The 22,587-nt window shown below is 39.3% G+C and overlaps 1 protein-coding gene across 2 annotated transcripts in view; it reads right to left on the reverse strand.

The window, feature by feature from the left end:
• Positions 1-22,587, reverse strand: part of PLEKHG1 (pleckstrin homology and RhoGEF domain containing G1) — a 141,933-nt gene that overhangs the window by 83,675 nt on the left and 35,671 nt on the right. For both annotated transcript variants that reach the window (XM_075146169.1, XM_075146168.1), the window contains exon 3: positions 13,869-13,943. In XM_075146169.1, coding sequence (XP_075002270.1) covers positions 13,869-13,917 — 49 coding nt within the window. In that variant the 5' untranslated portion in view covers positions 13,918-13,943. The remainder of the gene's footprint in view (positions 1-13,868; positions 13,944-22,587) is intronic.

Here is a 22,587-nt window from a genome sequence, read left to right on the forward strand (position 1 = left end):
CCAAAACCAACAAAATCTAAATACAGGCTCAGCATCCCCGAAGAGGAAGAAAAGTGAAAAATACAAAGAAAAAAAAGCACAAGAAAACAAAATATATTTTTAATTTTAAAAAAAGTACATTCTCAAACACCAAGAGAATGTAAAAAGTCAGATCCTCCCCAGGAGGGCTTATGAAAAAAAAAACTAAAAAACAAAACAAAAAAAAAATCAAGAGCAATCAAAGCTGGGGGAGAGCACAGGCAGGAAGAATTTACCTGCCTTCCAACCAAGTCTCCACCACCGTTTTAAGCCTGTTCACAAAAAGCAGGGCTCAGCACTTAAAAATGCGTGGTAATTCTGGTGGTTTTGGCTCACTCTCCCGTGCCCTCGTTACACAACCCCAGCTGGGGCCAAAGCCAGCTCTGATAGGGTTGTACCATTCCTCGCCCTGGCCAGGAGAGCTCAGTGTAGCCCAAGGCATAGGAACACGCCGGTACGGTTGGATTTAGAGCACAAAATGACTCCAAAGGCACGATCTGAACCATGTCCACGTTTCTCCATCTGCCTGAAAGATGTGTGGCAAAACGGACCGGAGCTGCTGCGTTTAATAATATGGATTCCAGCCAGGCCTGAAGTGATGAGCAAGTCGCTGTCTGTGATAAATGCACAGGGCGTCCGTCTATATTATAAAAGTTTAGGTCATGATGAAAGATTGCAGAGGCACAGCTGTATTTAGAAACAATTGTTCTCAGTGAGAAAGCTAAACTCAACATACAAGTTTCGGGAAGCGGTGTTCGGAGCATTTTCCCTAGAAGCACACGGCACCGTAAAGGATGCACCGTGAGCTCCCATTGCTGCTTCTCCAATCAAATGAAGCTTGTCATATCATCATGAGCCCCTTTAGCTTTGGGCGTAGGCCAAAAAATCAGTGCTGTCAGTACACTTCAAAACTGGCAACGTTGCATAGTAGACAAACTCTATTGTTAGAAAATGTTAGGCATAAACGATTTTCAAAAGCCATCAGTGCCTGCTATCCTAGCTGTAGCCAGGTCTTGCAGTAAAAGTTGCAGAACTGTAACAAACACAAGAACTCAAGTTCTCAATGGCATTAGACTTCTTAGCCATGAAATATGAAATGCAGACATTATTTTCCTTCAGCAGTTCTCTTATGAAACACTTTGCTTAAAATATTTCTGAGCACTTCATTGAATGCACAACGTTAACAAGAAATATGCAACTAGCCAAATAATTATATTTGTATATCCCAAAATTACCATTTCAAGGTGCAACCTAAAACCTCAGTCCCGCAACATAACTCAACCACGTAGCTCCTTGCACCCACCCCTTCCTCCATAAATTGCAAGAACCCACCTCCTTCCAGGCTGGTAGCACAGTGCTCTGTTAACACTGAAGTCTGGAGAAGTGGGTTCAGATATACGAGAAGATGTGGGTGTGAGTTTTTTCTTTCGAGAGGTGGAAATGAGAGGGGATGACAAGCAGCAGCACTAAACAATTACCTTTAATAACGAATATGGTTTTATAATAAAATTAGGACATTCTTCATAAATATTTCTGAGGAGAGAAATGAGCAACAAGTTCATGGCAGACTTCACACTCAAGAAAATCTTTTTGTCATGTGGAAGGATTTTCTAGCTAGCAGCTGTCAGTTCAACAAGTCTTTAAATACTTTGCCTGTTTTAGCAAGTCACAAAATATTTGTGTGGTCAGGTTGAGGAGAGCAACTTTGGGGCAATTTCAATTTCATATTTGAATGCCAGGTGCTATAAGAGTAGACCAGTGCCTCTAGTTAATACTGCCACTTCTTTGAAAGTGGAAAGCCTATGATTTCCAAAAACTTTAGATAGTCTTTAGATTTATTTTATGACTACTTAATTGTGAAAAAAAAAATTACTAAAGACACGAGACACAAGAGAAAGAATTCCATTTATACATATCTATAGTTACAGCCCTAAGAAGGCGCTCTCTGTGTTTTATTTTGAATGATTACAGAGCTCCTAAGGCTGGGATCTAATACCAAAACTGTCTCACTGGGTAGGGATCCTAATCGGGGACAAACCTTGAAACGCAGCCATTTTCTTTCTGGGAGTCGTAGCAGAGTTGTATCTTCCTAAAGGATTTCCTGTTGTCTACAAACTGTATATTTAATTAAAAAACCATTCAAGACAGGACATCCCATCTTTAGAAACACTGGCTTGCTTCGGACATGACCAGACAGAACCATCTCCTGGCCAGACATCAGGCAAAATTCCCTAATGATTAGCCTCATACATAACTTGATTCTTCAAATATTGCTTTCCATTGTGAAAGATATACCCTCTCATGAGATAAGATTTAACCATCGACATGAAATTTTTATACAGTGAAAAGTACAAATATATAAACTGATAACCACTCTTCTTACAAACATAGACATTGAGAGGAAGCATGTGGTTCATAAGTATCTCAACAGAAACTAGACATAACAGAACCCAAATAACTTGGATTGCCTGGCTTTCCTGAACCAGGAAAGTCCAGACTTGCTAGAAGAGAGGTTATATTCAAACTCTTAGTACCTTAAACAATTTCTTAGTCCTTCCATCATCTGAAGCACAGACTGCATTGTCTGCATATGGGAAGCAAATTGTGTATTGCCCCTGGAAGTTGTGTCCATTTTTAATTATTCTATAAAATATATGTTGCGGGGAGCACTGCCAAGACATGTGTAATGGAATTTATATTAAGCCCCGTTCCACAAAACCCACAACTAAGAACAGCTACTATTTTCAAAAGATTTGGTAACTTCTAATGTCTTGAACTGCACAATCGGTCTTACAGTATGTTCTGACCAAAGAGGCTACCAGAACATAATGTGGCTTTAATTTAAAGAATAAAAGCCTCCCGCGTGCTAAACCCAACCTCTCCAAGGCTCTTTTGCCTGCACCGCTAATGGACCTGGATGCAGTGCAACAGAAGCAGCCTCCCACCTTTCCCCCCCTTCACCTCCTGCTTTCTTCACCTCGCTGACTCTTCAAGAAGCTGACTTCAGTAGCTTGACATATCACGGAGAAAGTTTCTGTTAATATTTTATCGCTCATAAAACATCAAAGCTAGCTCCCCTTCTGGTTTATCAGCAAGCAGTAATTTCCCCTTTTTTTAAAGCTAAATTAAACTACAGGGAGCCAATTAAAAAAGCAAAACCTAACAACTAAGCTTTCCTCTGTATTAATCTCTCTAAATTTAGGATATATCAAGGCCTCTCAGCCCACTTCTAATGTCAGTGGCATAGTTTGAAATTACTGCTAGACATATAATTAGGTGACTAAAAGACAAAAGTCCCACTACAACTCTTAAGTGATAATTAATATTAGCAGGTTTGAATTTGCTAACTATATAGTACCTGTCGAAGTTCTTCAGAGTCAAGTGGTAAATAATTGGGAGGTACCTGTGCTGCTACACGCCTTGGCAACTCAAAGGTCAAAAAGTATCTCTATCTTTATTTTTACCACTTTGGATCTCTTGGTTTTAAGGCTGCGGTCAGCCCCGGATGAAAGAATGTAACCTTGACAATCTAATTTATCTTAAGAGTTGTAGCTTACTTTAACTCGTAGTAAGTAATCAATTTTTGCCTCTTATCCTTCGATGTCCTTTAAGCTGCTTTGGAAGAAATATGGCTGGGGAGGAAGGGAAATCAATGAATCTGAAAACAGATTTCTGGCATGTCACTTGAATAAAGCAGCAAGATAAAATATGGAGGAAATTTCAAAAGGGGGGAAAAGCACAGTTTTTGGGATGAAAGCTCATTTACATTTAAGAAACGGTTGACTTTACAGTACTTAAATGTATTTCACACCCTATTAGTGTAAGTAAAATCCAATATTAACACTAACAGAAAGATTAACTGTTACTATTGCTCATTTTCTGTATATTAACCCTGTGCAGTTGGCAGCAATCTGTTCTTACCATTGTTTGTGTTTCCACACAACAATATGGGGAGCAGTGAAAACCCTGGAATATATGATAGTAAAAAAAAAACACAAAAAAAAAAAAACAAAAAAAACCCCACCTCCCAATCCCAAAGGAAACTACTTTAAATCATGATTTCTAACACGACAATTTTCATGATAACTGCATCTTTTTAGGATGTTCTAAGTACTGCAGCACAGTAATTTAACACATAGTATTTGCTTTAACAAAAATAACTGTTCTGTTTGGTGACAAAGTCTTCCCATAAAAAAATCTGAAGAGAAGCAATGCCTATCATTCCCAACCTAGAAAGAGCAGATGTGAAGTATACTGCTAACATTTGTAATCACAGAATAGTACTTCTACATTTTCACTCCAGGTCACGCACAGCTGAGACTGCAGTATTACAGAGATATCAGTGTACCCTCTGTCCAGGGTCTTCTCCAAGAACTATTATGGTACGCAAATTATTTTTAAACAGGAAAAGAGAATTTAAACCTGCAACCGCTTCTTTAGGATCAGCAGCACATTTCTGAGATGGTAAGCAAGACACATGCTAAGCATGACACAAAAATAAAAAATGCTATTTATGAAGGAGTATTCAATCAATCATTTTCTTTAAAGTATTTTATATACACAGCTAAGCTCAAAGTAATTAACAAATTTAATAACACTGTTTGTGATTCCTGATGGACAACCACCATGAAGGGAAATGTTCCCCCCTCCGATCCCACCAAGGAGCCCTAAGGGTGAGCCATCATTAGAAGAATGCTGGGGCAGGCGCTGGGGAGGAGAGGGAGCACTGGGTGCTCCCTGCCTTGCCTAACCACGCAGGTCGCATCGCTCGGGCCCCATCGCAGCTGCCCTCTGCCTCCACTGGCAATTTTGAGCAATGCAAACAGGCCACTAAGATTTTTGTTCCGATCAGAAAGGCGGACGCTGGGAACTCATTTATGGCATCGTTGTGTTTTACTTTCAGGCTCTGTTTGTGGAGGTGGGGTTGTTTCTTACGTAAATGTGATAAAGTTGAGAATCATGTCATTAAAAATTCCACTGGCAATATTTTGCTCCAGATAAGCAAGCTCAGCTTTAAGTCAGGCTATGGTCAAATTACAGTTTGCGGCTTCCATATGTAAACAATTTTTAAAAAAGCTCACAGTTAGGAGCAGGCCATCTTCAACCAGTTTTAAATAGCATCCAAATGAGAAGAATATTTACACTGGAATACACAGAAAATTAGTACACCACTTGTTTCTTTGCTTTAACAAGGAACCTTTGCTCCTCCAGGAATGTCTGAATTGTTTTAGATTTCTCTCAACTTGGAACATCAATTTAGAAATAAATTAGACTATTAGCATTCAGAAGTGGTTTAAAGAAACTAGCTGTTTTTCATCAAGACACATCACATTTGATTGCTTCATGCAAGCTGCATTTAGTCTCCCTATTTTGTACTACTCATAATTGGTTATTTAATATGTGCACATTGGTTATAAATCATGATACACATAATTTGGTATCATGTACAATTTATTTATACAAAAGCAAAAAAGTGCATCAAATTCAAGTGCTACACTTCTTAATTGCTTGAGAACTAAGAATTAATTACCATTGAGACAGAAAAGCAAAAGTAATTCTTTAAAAATGGGATCATCATATAAAAAAAACCCCATAGTTTTCAAAACCGCAAGTTTAAGCAGTTCAGGCCACATAAGCTTTCTATAACTTGCAGATGACTGGAACAACCAATCTCTGGTGGGATACCAGCCAGCCAGGACACCAAGGAAAGTGCTTGGCATTTGAAGAACAAGTTATTCTATCTGTTAAAAGCCCAACCTTTGTAATCAGTGACTTAACCACCATTACATTACAGCAGCTGCATCTTCACTTCTGATGAGGAGCAGGCTTTACTGCACTCAAACATTTCACGATGTCCAGAACAGTCTACCTTTCACCGCCCTTCACTGCCCTAGATCAAGGAAGCCACCACCACCACCACCATCTCCTCCTCTTCACTCCACTGAGCTGAGGGAGTTTAAAAGCCCATCCAGTTAACAGCCTGGCAACTGAGAAAGAAAGTGGGACCCAACCAGCATGGCCCAGTGACTAAGGCAGTTCATCCAAATGCTTTCATGAAAACAGCAAATTGATTCAATGTTGTGGTTTAATGCTTCATAACACTATCAGAGAATATGAGCCACACTGCAGAGCACAGGGGCTGCAAGCAGTCTGGTTGCAGCAAAGCAAGTGCCATGCAAGTACTGCTCCGCTGTTGCTTAGGCTGTTGCTAATACGCAGCTTCGGTGGACTGGAGCTAGCCCAAATTTCTCATAAGAGTTATGACAAGAGTCATTATGCGTTATGACAACAGTCTACAACCAGTGTTTCAAAGAAAGATGTGCCAACCTCTGTCAGTGTGCAGAAAGAGGCCAACAAGTTAGCGAGGAATCAGAAACAGAATAACCGATTTCATCACCCTTCCGCTTTGTTTTTCTCCCATTTCCAATCAGATTTCAAATCTGCTTTGGCTTCACCACCTCCTTTTATAAGCACTAGGGTTAAGAATTTCAGATATCGTCTTTATACAGACACTTCCTCCTCCTTCAAGATACGATTTTGGGGGGATTAAAAGCTGCTACAAAATGAGGCTATGAATAGTAAGTAAGGAAAAATAACCTGGCACAGGAAGATTGTATTACTGAGGACAGTGAGAACATAGCAAGCATGTACTATATTTTTCCTCAGCATTCTTCTAGCTTCCAACCATTTTCAGCTAAAGGGGTTTCTTGGTTTGCAGTGGCTCATTTATTTGGAGCTATCTTCCAGAGACTTCTCTGGTCTCCCCTTCAACTCACGTGAAGTTTTTGCATTCACAATGTCCATTGGCAGGGATGTCCACAGTGTCTACCACCTTCTGCATAAACAGCCAAGACCTTTATGTTGAATCTCACCCATCTAGCGTCATCTGATAGCCACAAGTCCACAAAACAGCACAGTTGGTATACACCATTTATTCCAGACACCTCTTCCTTTCAGTTAGGCAGCAAGATGCTGCAGTTAACAGAGAATGGTGCAAGGTACAGTAAAGAAATTAGTTCCAAAGAACAGAAGCAAGTAGATGAAGTATACAATCACCATCCCTCAAGCACACACGTTTTTGTGCTCATCTCGGCCTAGTGATATACCATTAATCCTATGAGTGCACTATTACCATAGTTACCTGTGACTTCACGGGCACTTAAGATCTGAAAAAGCTTTAGAAAAGATGCTTCATTTTCCCATCTACTTTTGTATTTCTTTAAAAGGGATGTAGTAATAATAAAGTGTAACTACAACATAAATGTAACACAAGATAGTACATTGTTATGTGCCCCCTGTAAAGCCCCCACAGCGCTGTGCAGAAGGCAGCGTGCAGCATTTACTAACCTCAAGGACTGTACCCTGGCATTCCTGCCATGAAAGAATCAGTCTTAGCAAAATTTGGAGGTAGAATCATAGAATCATTAAGGTTGGAAAAGACCTCTAAGATCATTGAGTCCAACCGTCAACCCAACACCACCATGCTCACTACACCATGTCCCTAAGGGCCTCATCTACACGTCTTTTAAATACTTCCAGGGATGGTGACTCAACCACTTCCCTGGGCAGCCTGTTCCAAGGCCTGATCACTCTTTCAGAAAAGAAATTTCTCCTAATGTCCAGCCTAAACCTCCCTTGGTGCAACTTGAGGCCATTTCCTCTCGTCCTATCGCCAGCTACTTGGCAGAAGAGACCAACACCACCTCGCTACAACCTCCCTTCAGGGAGTTGTAGAGCACCATGAGGTCTCCCCTCAGCCTCCTCTTCTCCAGACTAAACAGTCCCAGTTCCCTCAGCAGCTCCTCATAAGACTTGTGCTCCAGGCCTTTCATCAGCTTCATTGCCCTTCTCTGGACACGCTCCAGCACCTCCATGTCCTTCTTGTAGTGAGGGGCCCAGAACTGAACTCAGTATTCGAGGTGCAGCCTCACCAGTACAGGGGCACGATCACCTCCCCGCTCCTGCTGGCCACACTGTTTCTGATACAGGCCAGGATGCCATTGGCCTTCTTGGCCACCCGGGCACACTGCCGGCTCATGTTCAGCCGGCTGTCAGCCAGCACCCCCAGGTCCTTTTCCTCGGGGCAGCTTTCCAGCCACTCTTCCCCAAGCCTGTAGCGTTGCCTGGGGTTGTTGTGGCCGAAGTGCAGGACCCGGCACCTGACCTTGTTGAACCTCATACAGTTGGCCTCAGCCCATGGATCCAGCCTGCCCAGGTCCCTCTGCAGAGCCTTCCTACCCTCAAGCAGATCAACACTCCCGCCCAACTTGGTGTCATCTGCAAACTTACTTATAAAACTTATATACTTACTATAAACTTATATACTTACTGCAAACTTACTTATAAACTTACTATAAAAAGTAGAAATAGTGATGCTATTTTCTTCACTGCATTTGAAGGGTATGATCCATTGGGCAGTCTACAGATTTACATGGCTGCGCTCACACATTTTTCTTGTGCAGCATTACATGTTATGGCAGAAATAGCATGCAAACGTAAGTCAGAGCAGTTATAAAACTAAATGAGTCTTATCGTGAGCAACAACAGTAAACAGCTGGTAGGCTCCCACTAGTGCCATCAGGTACACAATGCAAGGAAAAACACTGCTGTTACTATAGGATATTTTACAATGACATAAGCTTGTTGTCCACTGGGATTTGTCAGTGGCTGTTTATAAAGCCCAGGTGTAACATTCGTTTCCTTCAGGATGCGAGTGTGAACCACAAAGTCAGTAAGGGAGAATCCAGCTGGGGGAAGTCATGGCTCTTACTTAATGAAAGAAGACGGAGGGGAAAGGGGGAAATGAAGAAGAGTTTGGGGGAGTTTAACTTCCTTACATCTTTCTCTTCAAAGATTTCTACTTTTAAGGCATAGAAAAACAACCAGTCAAGCTGACTGGAGAAACCTAATACAGGTTCCTGCATCCATATACTTTTTCTAAGCGTTTTGCATAAAGCTACTACTAAGGTAGCTCTTGACTGATACCCCAAAAACTCTGAGCGTGGGGCTAAGGTAGACATCATCTGGTTTCTTTGAAGCAAGCCTAGCTATGTTATGAACTGTTCAAAGCACGACAAAAAAATTAATCAGCAATCCACAGGATGAAGCACTTGTTTTTTGTGAAAACCATTCATCACCAAAATTTTTTGAAGCTATCAAAAAAAAAAATTGTTTTAATCCTCTAAGAGAGATAATTCCTAATGAAAAATCTACAATCACTCCCCTAAATGTTTGCAAATGAGCAATTGCCCAGCTCCAGATACCATCACAAGCAGTCGTCGTGAACCACAGCAGCCTCTCTGCAAGTGAGAGGAGGAATTTGTGCAATGGGTGGGGTACTCCAGTCACAGCCTAATTTCCAATGGTTAACTATACTAGAAGTTTAAGAGTGACTTTTCAGCAAACACAAGCAGAACAAATGCTAATTCCTTTGCAAGCTAAAACAGAAATACACTCAATCCACTTCCTGGTATTGACATAGTACATTGTTCTAAATGCATCTATTGTAAATAGAATATAATAGCTTTGCCGTAGGAAAACAGTTAAGAAACAGTTATATGTGGATCATGGTAGGGGTTTTTTGTTTTAATATGTTTGTCTACCACTCCTTGATAGCTACACAAGCTTCTTGAAAAATGTTTTTCACATGTGACATACACGCACTTCCATCTTTGCAACAACCGAATCTCAAGGTCCTGGGTTTTTCCCCCTATAGCACAAAGCAAGCAGTGACGTTTATAAATGTAACTGTTGACTCTAAAGGGTTTGACAGAAGAGGTGGCAGAAAAGCAAATAGTCTGCCCTCTCACTGGGGACCCTCGAGTCAAGGACTAAGTTACAGTAACTTAATTACAGGAAACTCATTTCTCAATTGTCTGCTTCTGTGTGCTTCATGGCTTAACTCGAGTATATGGAGCAGTGGGTCAGTGGGTGAGGGGTAGGGAGGGGCACTGCTAGGTTAAAGCAACACCGACTTTTTAAAAGTTTCCAGATAATCAGTTACCTTGCCAACACTTGGCTCAACCCAACTTGACCCTTATAAACATGAAAGGTTAATTGTTAGAAATTTGTAACAACAAATACATGTGTTTTGTTGTTTTTTTTTTTTAAACCAATGATAGCAAGAACATTTCTTTGGGAAAAAAACAAGCAGCAAAAGATGTCTGGAAATAATTAAGAAAGTTCACATAAACGTTTATGCATGTAAGTAGCAGTGACATTTTAAACATGAGAAATTAAACACTCACTTCTTAATTCTGACTCAGTCATACCAGTGAAACATTTCTACATACTTGTAAACTGTGTAAACGCTAAGTAAATAGAGAGATGCATATGATCAAAGACTATGGAAGTTTATCTTATAAGTCAGTGCTAGAGCAGCCACTGGCATGTGCCTGGCAATTCTTTTTAGTAAATGTTATAACATTCTTTGAAAGTAAGAGTATTTATGAGAATAAAACAACAAAACCTCTCAAAGTTCTAACTTCCACACCGATGATTTAGTATCATCAGAAGACACTAGAATTATGTTTTGTCTTTAGTGGAACATTTTCATGAAGACGTAAGAACAGGTCTCTAAGGGAAGATTCATTTTTATTCATTATTTCAGCTTTTTTCTTTTTAACATCTAAAAATTAATTTCAGAAGAGTGATTAAAAACAAAGCATCCAGATTAAACCAAGTTTTGCTTTACTAAACATTGTGTCTGTTAAAGCACATTTTTATACAAACTGCTTGAAGAACTTCATAAGCTCTTATCACAACAGAATACAGTAACTGTAATTTGAAAATGAAGATTCAGAATTATCTTGTAATTTTAATTAGCTACATTTTATTGTATGAATTTCTTTCTTTGCCAACATCCCTAGTCATAACACATACCTGAGGATGTGTTACTACAATCTAGAAAAAAGTGTTTCAAGTTGCTGGTAGTTATTCATAGCTTTTTCCCTCATGCTAGTAGTTTATAAAACACAGAGCATTGTGAAAACCAACACACCGCAGCAAGCTTCACTGAAATTGCCCGTAGCACCTCAAAACCTACAGAGCTCATTTCCATAGGCAAGAAGTTTATCTATTTTCCAGGTTCCTCATATCTCAGTCAAAAACCTGAGGTATCAGGTTAGGGAGGGAGGAAAGGTCAATATTGTCTGGGAACAAAAATAATGTGGAGAAGTTAGATTATTTCCAAAGACCAAACATGAAAGTTGAAGTGCAGTGTGCTAGTGTCACGTCCATGCCCACTGCCTTGGGAACCCTGAAACTGCACATCCCAGGAGGCTGGCGCTCACCATGCCACCCATGGGAACAGCTCCCTTAGGATCTCATGATTTAAGGCTACATACATATGTCTACATACACACATTTCTATATATGTATATACATGTGTATATTGTATGCATGAGAGAATATATAAACAGTTATACAACCTTATACATGCAGTTTCTTAATGACCCAGACCATAATTTTTCATGTGACTTCTGTGTATATGGGAGATTTCAAGTCACGGGAATCTTGTACTAAATCCGTCAAAATGTACGACAAAGCATACATGGAGAAGATTTTTAGTTGTGGTATCCCTACACACCCTAGTCGAATTTGGTGTCTGAAAGCTCTCCAGTTTTAGCTTTCCTTGATAATGTACAGGACACTATATTATGTGTCTGCTTGATTATACAGACATCAGAAGCTACTGAAAAAGATGAAGACCTTGAAGGTAGTGAACAAGATCCTCAGGGCAGTTTCCAGATCCCTGCTTAACTGCAAAAATGTTGCTGGCATGTTTTTCACCTGTTGGCAACTCTGGTGAAATGAAACCACATTTACAGAAACAAAGAGACACTGAAGGCTTCATGAGTCTTCCAAAAATTAAATGAAACAAGCAGCTCCCTGCCTCCCTCTCCTGTACCTAGACATGAACAATCCTGTGTTCAGTTTCAACCTTCTAATTTGTGGATGGAGCTGGCAGGAAAATGATTGGAAACTGGTACCTGGGATGTCCTAACCTCAAAGACTGTTGTCTTTTCAGTGTCTAACAGATGCACATGCTAGCTTTCAGTCCTCGCCCATCCCTCTTCACAGGAATCAATCTCTGATTGCCAGCATAAGGATGAGAATCAATCTTAGTTTGATGGCCACATGATGCCGTCAGCAACTCCATCATTAATGATGCTCTGCAGGATTCTTTCCATTCCCTCCCCTTCCTTCCCCCAGACCCCTGCTCCCAGCCCTCTACAGCTCTATGTTATCACAAGTCCTACCCCTCTAACTCCTGATGTAAAGCCAAAGCCAACCTTACAACTCACTGGAAGTTGCTTACATGGTAAATTAAAATGCAGTAAGAGAAAATAAAGTTATCTTTCACAGACAGAATGAGTTTTCCCCATATTTGATCTGAAAGTTTTACATCATCCCTATGTCTCGCTTAATTTACCAGAACTCCTCTTGGGGGCTGGAGAGCTAAAACGCAACAGTATCTGCCACCGTTCCATATTGAAAAGAAATTCAATATATAATACATATAATCAGTGTACTTTTAAGACAATTAGACTTCCTTAATACCTAGAGAGCCACAGATGTGATCATGTAGGCTACTTTTAGGGAAGCAACCAGCAAGGTACATGACAATTTGTTCCACATCCTAACTCATGGCACAAGTGTAGGCTTTGGTTCTAACTGGAATTCATCACAGTGCTTTTAGCATAAGGATTTATTTATAAGGAGGGCACACAACATGTGAATCAGAGAGAGCTCAGTCTTTGAAAGACTAGCTGTAACTGCTCCTCTTGTGTCGAGAGTTCTCATAGTAACATGCGTTAAGCTTTACAGTAAATTTAAAAAAGAAATTAACAGAAAGGCCTTTTGCAGTTAAGCATAGCTTAATACCCTTTACATGGAAAGAAATTTGTTTCTGTTATTGATGCACTTTTTGAAACTATTATTGCAGCATGTTCCTTGATGCCTTTCAAACGTCGAAATTGAGGTTCAAATGCAACGAAAATATTTAAAACTAAATTTTGAGATGTACATCTTCAGGTTTAGAGAGAAAGCAGTATAAACCAGCCTGAGCTGCAAGCTTTATTCGAAGTAAATCACACATTTGAATGAGTACAGCCCTTGTGTGAGGACAGCAATGATCTAGCAAGCAAGCGTATGCAAGAGCTACTACAAGTTTTGCCACAAAACTGTCAGAAACACCTCACAACCTTCACGTGAAACAGCAAATTTTTATAAAATATTTTAATGAAACGTTCAGCAGCGATTCTGAGGAACGACTCAAAATAGCAGGATTACAATTGTTTTTAAAGAACAAATTTTCCCTGAAACCAACTATGTGGGAATTTAAAGTTAATGTACCTTGAGAAGAAAAAAATGATCCGATTTTCAGAAAGACTGAGCATTTCAAGATTCCACTGATTTTAGTGGAAATCATGCATATTCAATTCCTCCTTGTATCAATCATCCCACATCTTAAATGTCAGCTTTGGTTCTATGAGACTTAAGTATCCCATATGAAAAACTGGCTTCAGTCAACAAGATCTCTTTATCAAAAGGGGACAAAACATCTTCTCCAAAGCTGAAATCCTAGCAGCCCACTGGTCCTCCCCCCTCAATATATATTTTAGCACTATCATGGATGATGGGCTAGGGAGGGAAGGAAGGGTTACACAAGAATAAGTGAAAAGTTCCTGCTATTTAGATAAACATACACACACAAAATTAATTCAGCTCTCCCTTAAGTTTAAGGCCAGTAAGGGAAACTCACTTTCTGACTTGAAAAATTCTTCACAAAAATCACAATGCTTCTTTTCTTCAATAATTAGTAAAAAAAATGAAAGAAAACTACTAACCTTCACTCCTGGGGACAGGTTCTGTACCACCTGGTGTTTTATCTGGCATCTCTGCAGACACAGGATTAGTAAAACCTAATGGACACAAAGCAAAGAAAGCATCCTCCATCAAAACCAGTACGTGTCAGTAGGACACTCCCCTGCCCCATGACCCCTGCGAAGGATGGATTTTCGGCTTTCATCATTTTCATGTTTGTAAACAAGCAAAACTCCCTAGAAATTAACTGCAACATCATTCAGTAGACTGTCACCTGGACGTACTGCCAGGTAGGTGGGCACAAAAGGACCCTCTGATAAATTGCAGTGGTAGACTGAAAGCACTAATTGCATCCGGTGAACTTTTGTCTTTGAGTTTGGATATTTCCCCCACCCCCAGTGAGTTTCTAGCGAGAGGCCTATGAACTGGGATGGAAGAGCTGCTTGCACCCACGTACTGCTGACATTAATGAAAGAGTAGCCACGCGGAGGGTCACGTAAGCCTGCATTAAACACAAAAACCCATTAACTTAAAGCTTTACTACATGGTAGAGCACCAACATTTCTTCCATCCCAGCAGTGGGCAGAGAAGAAAAGGCTTCTCGGGAAGGCAGTGCGCCCGTCTCCTCTTACAGCAGTGTTATGTACCCTCTGTGGTACTGGCTGGTGGTCAACATGTGGCCAACACATACTGACTAGGATTTTGTATCCTTCTTTTTAGCACCTTTGAATATTCTCCCATCACCTGCTGGACTATTTTTTCCATTTTACATAATGAAAGCCTCAAGATCAGATAGGATGCATCAAGAAAAGACAATTCAAAAAGACCAGGATTCTATGCCCGAAGGAGACTCTGCGCCAAGTGGGGCAGGGACTTCACCTCAGCTGACAATTCATGTAGCACAGTGCTGTGTACAGCACTATACAGAGCACACAGCATTGGAAGTATTAGCAGTACAGCCTTAATTCCTAATGAAGTCACTGAAATGTCTTGTTTCTAACAATGTTGAGGCAACAGAGCTGATTCGGCATGCAGATTTCAAATGATCATCAGATCCAGAGTTATGGCTCACCCTGCAGCAGAACTGAACTGGACACAAATAAATGGCCTTTTTTTCCCCCTTCTTAAATTATTTTGCTCTCAAATTCATATGGCTTGTTTTGAACCCTATCACCAGACCTAGGATGAAAACATTTCTGCCCTAGCATCCAACAAAGGGCTTGAGTTTACATTAAAACCAAACTATACAAAATAGATAGGATTTCTGAAGCAATTTAAGTCACAAAAAAGTATTTCAGGTGTGCTATCCAGGGCAAGTATATTTGTCATATTTAATTCACATATATGTAAAAGGCTTAGAAATGTTAGACACATCTGAGGCTACAATCCACTAGCACATTGTAGGGTACAAACTAATTCTTATTTAGTTGATGGAAACTCTACTACATATGATTTTCTACATCAGCCAATTCATCTCTACTCAAGCTAAAATCCACCAGGTCTTACTCAGGAATTACATTGTCCTTAACACAGATGTTTCATCCACACAACATTACACATACTGAAGATTTGGAACTAGCCGAAAATCTTCTCTCAACTCCCTAAAATTAGTAGTGATAATGCTTATCCACCTGAAGGTCTGTGCACATGAGTTCATAAACCACAGCTGGATGTGTCACAAACTGAATAAATAAGTGTGCCTTCAACAGAGGATTTAAACAACTATAAACACCTAACGGTCTCCAAAATCCTTTATAAATCTGCTGTAAAACAGAAACCTACTCTCCAGAAGACATTTAAAAAAATAAATCTGTTCTTCAAACAGATTACTCAAATGTAATTATCTATGCTTATCATCACGAAACAGTTGGCTAGAATAACTACACTGACTAATTCTAAAACTTGGCAAGCTTATGTTCAACCCTCTGCATTCAATGATGCGCTACATATTGTCTGTGAACATTGCACCCGTTTATAAATCAAAGTCCAGTTATCCAGTGATTTACTAGTAAAGTTGATAGGAACTAGTTAATCACACAGTGCATTTGAACCAAGAAATCACATTAAAAAATACAATATTTACTTCTGTGATTCATTTCAAAATCCAAGAAAATATTTTCTGTAAATTCTACATTTTAAATAAATCATTTCATAGAAAAAATTCTGTGAACTACATGTTTAAAATAATAAAACATGGATATCCATGTACTTGTTTTCTGGTTTTGGTTGGCTTGAATTGCACAGAATTGAAATAAATACGTAAATAAACTTCACTGTGAAAATGCTCACGGAGTAACTCACTGACACATTAATGACATAAAATTGGTAGTCTCAGAAATAATTTTGGGTTTCTTTATTAACATTTTGTAGAGGTGCTAAATACAAGCAAGAAAAAAAATTACTTCTTTTCTGGCCTCTTCTGCCCTAAATTCTATTTATGCAAGTCCAATTTTCCTTGTCTAAAGTAGGCCAACATTTCTTTTTACTTGACTTTCTAAAGAAGTGATAAGCTTGCTTTTTTGTCATCAAAACTCAGTATCAGAAAGCATTACACTTAAAGTAAGACACCTACCAACAGTCACTTCTCCAGAATTTAATAGACTGCCTGTGCTCATCCCTCTCTATGAAGCATGACCTATCATTCCCAGCTCAAAACCAAGCGGGATTCAAACGGGCGTTGAATGACCTTGGCATTTTTAATAATGGAATGGTAAATTGAAAGCTGGATCATTCAATTACTGCAAATACAAATCAGAGTATTTATTGAACAGGTTCAGACTTTCCACAGCTACAACAGCTCTGTTTCAAGAACTCATTTGGATAATCCAAGGCATTTTAAAAACTGCTGTCCCACTAACGGTTTTGCGCAGATTTACCAATTTAGCAGCTCTGCATTACAGAAAGTGATAGCAAGGGAGGCTTAACATAGTTATAACAGGTTGAAGAAAGTCAGCCTCTGTACCTAGAAGAGCGCATCTTCAGAACACTGTCTAGAAACACTTGTCACTCTCTGTAACAGTTTTCAGTAATGAAACAGTCTGAAATGTGTTGCTGTTTCCTCGGTTTTTTTAAATCGTGCAGGAGATTAATAGAACAGTTCAAAGAGTAACAAACATGACAGGACCCGTATAGAGCCTTCAACATTTTCCTGTAGCATCGTCAATTTTAAAAAATACACCTAAAAACTGAGGTCCAGTTACGTGGCACAGAATAGTATTTTAAGTGACTTCTTTAAAAAGCATGGAAATCCATATATTTTAAAATCTAAAAAGTACGCTTCCCCCCCCTTCTCTCTCATTAATGCAAACCAGTTCCACACTGTTGCTAGAAACTGCAGAATATACTAAACAACTTGAAAAAAATTCCACATTTTTTGATAAAAAGGCTTATTTCATCACTCCTAGTCATATCACCAAGTAACCAAGATTTCTCTTCATGCAATCCCGATAAACTTAATTATTGTAAGATTTATTTTGCTTTGCTTTTCTTCTCTGAGAGGTATAACAAAGCTAGTAGAAGAAAGAAAGATTTAAAGAAAAGAAATATAGAACTCTGTTCTTGTTTTCTGTAACATACCAAGTTTTGAATTCCTCAAAAACCAGAAATCAAAGTTTAGCATTCCTTTATTTATTTATTTATAAAGTTCCTAGTCTTAATCTAGGAAGGAAATCTCTGACAAATACTATTCCTCAGACTAGGAAAGTAAATCTCTCCCTCTGCAGTAAGGCCAAGCAGGACTCATGTAAAATCCAGCAGAGAAGCAGCATTTGAGGTATAAACTTGGTAGTTAAGATGTAAAAGAAAGTAGTTCTGGCTCTCTTGCTATACAAATAATCTCCGCTTATCCAACCAATCTTATTGCAGACTTTGGGGTACTACTACTAATAATTTCAAGATCAATCATATAAAGTACCTTATAAAAACATTCTTGTTAGACCCTTCCAAATACTCTTGCAATATAATTACTGATACAGCTTTAATTGTCTCTGCACCTTAGGCTCAGCTATTCTAGTAGTCCATGGGGTACTTGGTATTTCTGAATTCATCACTCAAAGCTGCCACCTATTGCTTACTCTTCTGAGCATTTTTTTCACAGAACATCCCAGTAAGAGAACTTGAAATACATATGCATTCATAATTTATGAATAAACACAGGCATACTGTTTACATTTCTTAATTAAGCAAAACTCTCTAACAGTAACCAAAACGATTCAGATGTATGGCCATGCATTTTCACAGGCCATAATCAGCCAGGGCCACCCAAATGGTCATACTGGGAGGTCCTAGCTCAAGAAATTTGCTGTTCCTTCTAGTAGATTGGTTTGCCTTTAAAATCCTGAGCTGCTAAAAATTGCAGATCAGCTTTAATGTTATGAAAAAATAAGGTATCAGTTCCTTTAAGCACAGGATTTACTCAATAGCATGCTATAGCTGAATTCATGGGAAAACATTCAAACTCATAGCACATCAGCGACTAAAAAATACTCAAAAAAAAAAAAGCATGCCCAGGAAAAATATGGATTACCTGCATTTCACAGACAAATATAGCCCTTGTCTCTTAAATTAACTGTACTTTGCTAAAAAAATACTAAGGGTTTCCAATTATTCAAAATAGCTATTAATTGAAATATTGCAATTTTCAATTTTAAAGTTTCATGGAGAAATTTTCATTGAGAGAAGACTTCTGTTCCATTTTTGTTCTCTCAGCAACTTATTGCTGGACTCTAAAAAAGCATCAAGCAGCTTGAAAGAAACTATTGTTCATCATAAGACTGTTTGCAGTTGTAACTATGGAGTCCAACTATGTATTTATGTTGAACAACGATCGTCAGTAACCAAAATCTAACCTGAAGCTCCTCCTTTGTGTCAAATCCCTGGCCCCTAGACTACATCTGTTCCAAGTAGCTGGAAGTGATCATATTTAAGGAAGTTGGTTGGATTTCTTCAAAAACTTTTCAAATACAGTGCCTTAGACAGACACTGCATTTATTTCCCATCTTCCAGAGGCACAACCAGCATTAATATTAAGATTCTGCTGTGGCCACTTGATTCACGATCAACACAAGTGTTCCTTTAAAATACTGTATTACATTTTTAAATGCAGCCTTTTACAGATTAAACAGTCAGTGCTTTATGAATACAGATCAATACATGTAAAACAACTGAAGCCCTGAAGTTCCACATTGCACACTGTGCTGTTAACAGTAAAGCCATCTGCTGATTTATTTTTAAACAGTTTTTGGATTACTTCTTTCTGCTGTAATTAAAAAAAAAAGTGTAAGAGTGGGTGGGGAGAAAATGGATATTAGTAAGTTTTTTGACATGAAATATTTTATAAACAAACAAGGACACTTAGATGGCCACACACAGCCTGGCCAGATTGCCGCACTTCTCAGGTGAATGGTATCGGATGTTGCGTTTCTGAAAGCAGAACCACTCACAAATGCCCAAAACCAGCACTCAGAAAGTCTCAGGTTGCAGGATGAACTCCAGACTCCAAGGAAGGCTACGGCAAAATTCTCACCCACATTAACATAACCGGAACTTGACATTTGGCTGTTAAATACTGCCTATATCTTTGTTAGAGAATAAGGACATCCCTCCCAGATCTAGTTTTTGTCATTTGTTTGCCTAGAAAATCCCTTCTGGAGCAGACGCATTGCTGCTCTGAACCTCACAAGAATAGCTTTGATCCTAGGTCACATAAACCATAAAAGCAAGTTTATATGCTAACACTAATACAATTCTTTCACATGAACCAAGAAGTGACACTGAAAGAAACTCTAAATAACATGGACAGAAAGGATAGAAGTTGCGAGGACACAAACCGCTATATGCCATCAAGCCTCACTGCTGCTCCTATTCACCACCACCCCTCAGCCCTTCTAAGTAACATAGCAGTACCTGTTTAAGATTAAAGTGTTATTTAGAGTTAATATTTATTCCTTCAAAATTGCACAGAATTCTAATGGCTCCTTTCATTCACTTCCAGTAGAGCTCTGGATGTGGGTGTGAGTTACGGCTTCCCTTCTCCAACAGTCCTCTCCTTCAAAGTCCCAGAAAAATCTCCCAGCCTTTTTTCCCCTGCACATCAATGCATACCGAAATGTTCCAAGTTTGAGGTTTTTTTGGTTTGGAGGTTTTTTTGGGTTTTGTTTTGGTTTTTTTGTAAGATGCTACACATTTTGCTGATTTTCCCAAACCAGGTCACCCTTGCACCTTCTTTTCCACAGAAAGGCCAGTAACAGTGCCACTTAAGACAACTGCACCAAGAGATGCGCTGGTCCAAACAAGACCACCTTACCTATGTTGGCAAGAAGGAGCAAAACCTCCTTTGTACACTGTGTGCCCCATCGATGAAAGGCATAGTAACATCACTCCCTCTCCTGCCCCCTTCTTCAAAACAGCACAAGTCTACAGCATCCTCCACCTAGTTTCTGGAGCTAATCATCCATATTGCAGCTGCAATCCAAAAAACCTAACCTTTTCCTGTCAAGCAAAGACCAAATCACAGAATCCCTTTGTCACTTTCATTCTGGTTTACTGTAATTCACTGCGTTTGAATGTGAAAAACATCACAAATGTTCTAACATAAGGAATGAGCTGTCTGGCCCCTCTGTGGTTTAACTGCTACGCATACATCTTCTCCCTCCTCCAGTCTCTCCAATAGCTCTGAATCCATTCCCAGTGCTACACAAAGACTTTGGTCATGGTTTTTCAAACCCATTAAAAGATCAAGTTCAGCAACTAATCACTGTGTTTCAGACTGCAAGTCAAGACAGCATATTTTTTACAAAGTAGCACAGAATATGAGGTCTAGGAGGGAACGTGACACAATATCTTCTCCTTCAAACTTTGTATAGAACGAACTTCTTGAAAAGATGAAACTTACTCAGCATTCAGTCAGTGTCCAACCACGTTGCAAGACTCCTTACTTAACAACTTAACAACATATGCTGTTACTACGCCAAGGGAAACAGAGGAAACCTTCCCCACAGGATCTTCTGGGAGGAGCAAGAGGGATCAAAACCTTGACTGAAACTCTATCAGATAACCTGTACATCCCCAAATACCCTTGTGGAGGATAAATACAAAGCCTAAGGAGAAAGCTGTCCATTTTTAATGGTGAAATACATGTATTTACTTCTGATGCACTAACTTGGTGTTGATCACCAAGCAGTTTATCAACTCAGCAGAAGCAATAGCCTTCAAACTCATGTTATTTCAGTGCAGGTTGAATTAAATTAGTTTAGTACAATTAACCACTTGTATTTTTCTTTCTGTAAATATCAACTGTTAATGAGTATTTTTGAAAATATCACCTTTCACACAGGCAACTTTGCTCAAGATCAGCTCTACATTGCATATAATCATGCTGTACCACCGAAAGCTGGCAGAAAACAACCCAATGCTGAGGTTGCTAGGAAATCGTGACAGCATTTTCCCATGATGATGCATCTCTGAACTATAAAGCCACCTGTTCCAGCAAAGCTCCCGCAGGTGGCACTAGCTGCTCTGTACAGTGCTCAACTTCCAGACAAAACCAAATGCTTGTAGCAGAAACTACTAAGCCCTTCTGGCCAGCATGCCAAGCAAGTGCTACAAAACCTAATCACTTTTGGGTATCTGACTAGTCCTGCTTAGCACTCAACTCTGGACTTGGGTTTAGATAGCCTGACAGCGAAGCCACTATACCACCTTTTGCTTATTTCAAAACTTTCTATCATCAGGATAAACCACAGTTCTTTTCTAAAGCACTGGGCATTTTTCAAAATACATACACATACATTGCTTCTCTCATGCCTTTGTACAGCATGGTTAATCTCAGCAGCCCTCCCAGGTCCTCACAAAAGTTTAAAAAAACCCACACAGACAAACAAAATCCATCAAAATATCGTGTTTCGCTCACCCACAGTAGGTCTGACGGTTTTGACACCTGCTTTCGAATCTAAGCTTGAGAAAATAGACAGATTTGGGTATGGTGGCTCAGCACAGGACATGCCTGACATACACTCTGACAAAAAACAAGGAAGAGCAGGACGGTAGGCGAGTCCCAAGATATTTAGGGACTTACAGGCCAGTCCCAGCACAGGCTGTATGAGTACAGCAGTAGCAAGTCATAGCTGCCGAGTACAGCTATTGTATCACAAAATACTGCTGTTATCTACTCAAACAAATCTGCTCCTCAACAAGCAGGCAATGTATTCTACACAAACCATTTTCTGAGCGATTTAAGCAATAACATCATGTAATGCATTACACCAAGTTATTCTGCAAAAAACAGCCAACAGCATAGTTTTCATGATTGAAATTTACAAAGATGGAGATTAAATATTTTAATTGAGCTACCATTACATTGTTTTCTGATTTCACTTTTTAGATAATACTAGTTCTACTCTTAAGTGCTAATTAGGATCACAAAAAGAAAACCAAATCTGAAACAAAACCATTTGAAAAGAAAACCATTCAAATGCCTCAGCACACGCAAGAGTACACAGTTCAGATTTGCTTTACTAGAAGAGTTTATTTCCAGTACCATTAAATTGTGACTCTTCAGTAATGCACATATAAAGTGCTGAAAGAGCACAAAAAGGCATTATGAACATACACCAGCTACAGCGCTAAAGAGACTAATGGATTTTAGGGCACAAGTCTTCACATTGCAAGAACAGTCAAACCCATATCCAGAACCATGACAGTTGCCAGAAGAGACCACATGACATTTAGCAGCGTGAAAGTTTT

Source organism: Calonectris borealis, chromosome 3, assembly GCF_964195595.1.
Source record: "Calonectris borealis chromosome 3, bCalBor7.hap1.2, whole genome shotgun sequence".
NCBI lineage: Eukaryota > Metazoa > Chordata > Aves > Procellariiformes > Procellariidae > Calonectris > Calonectris borealis.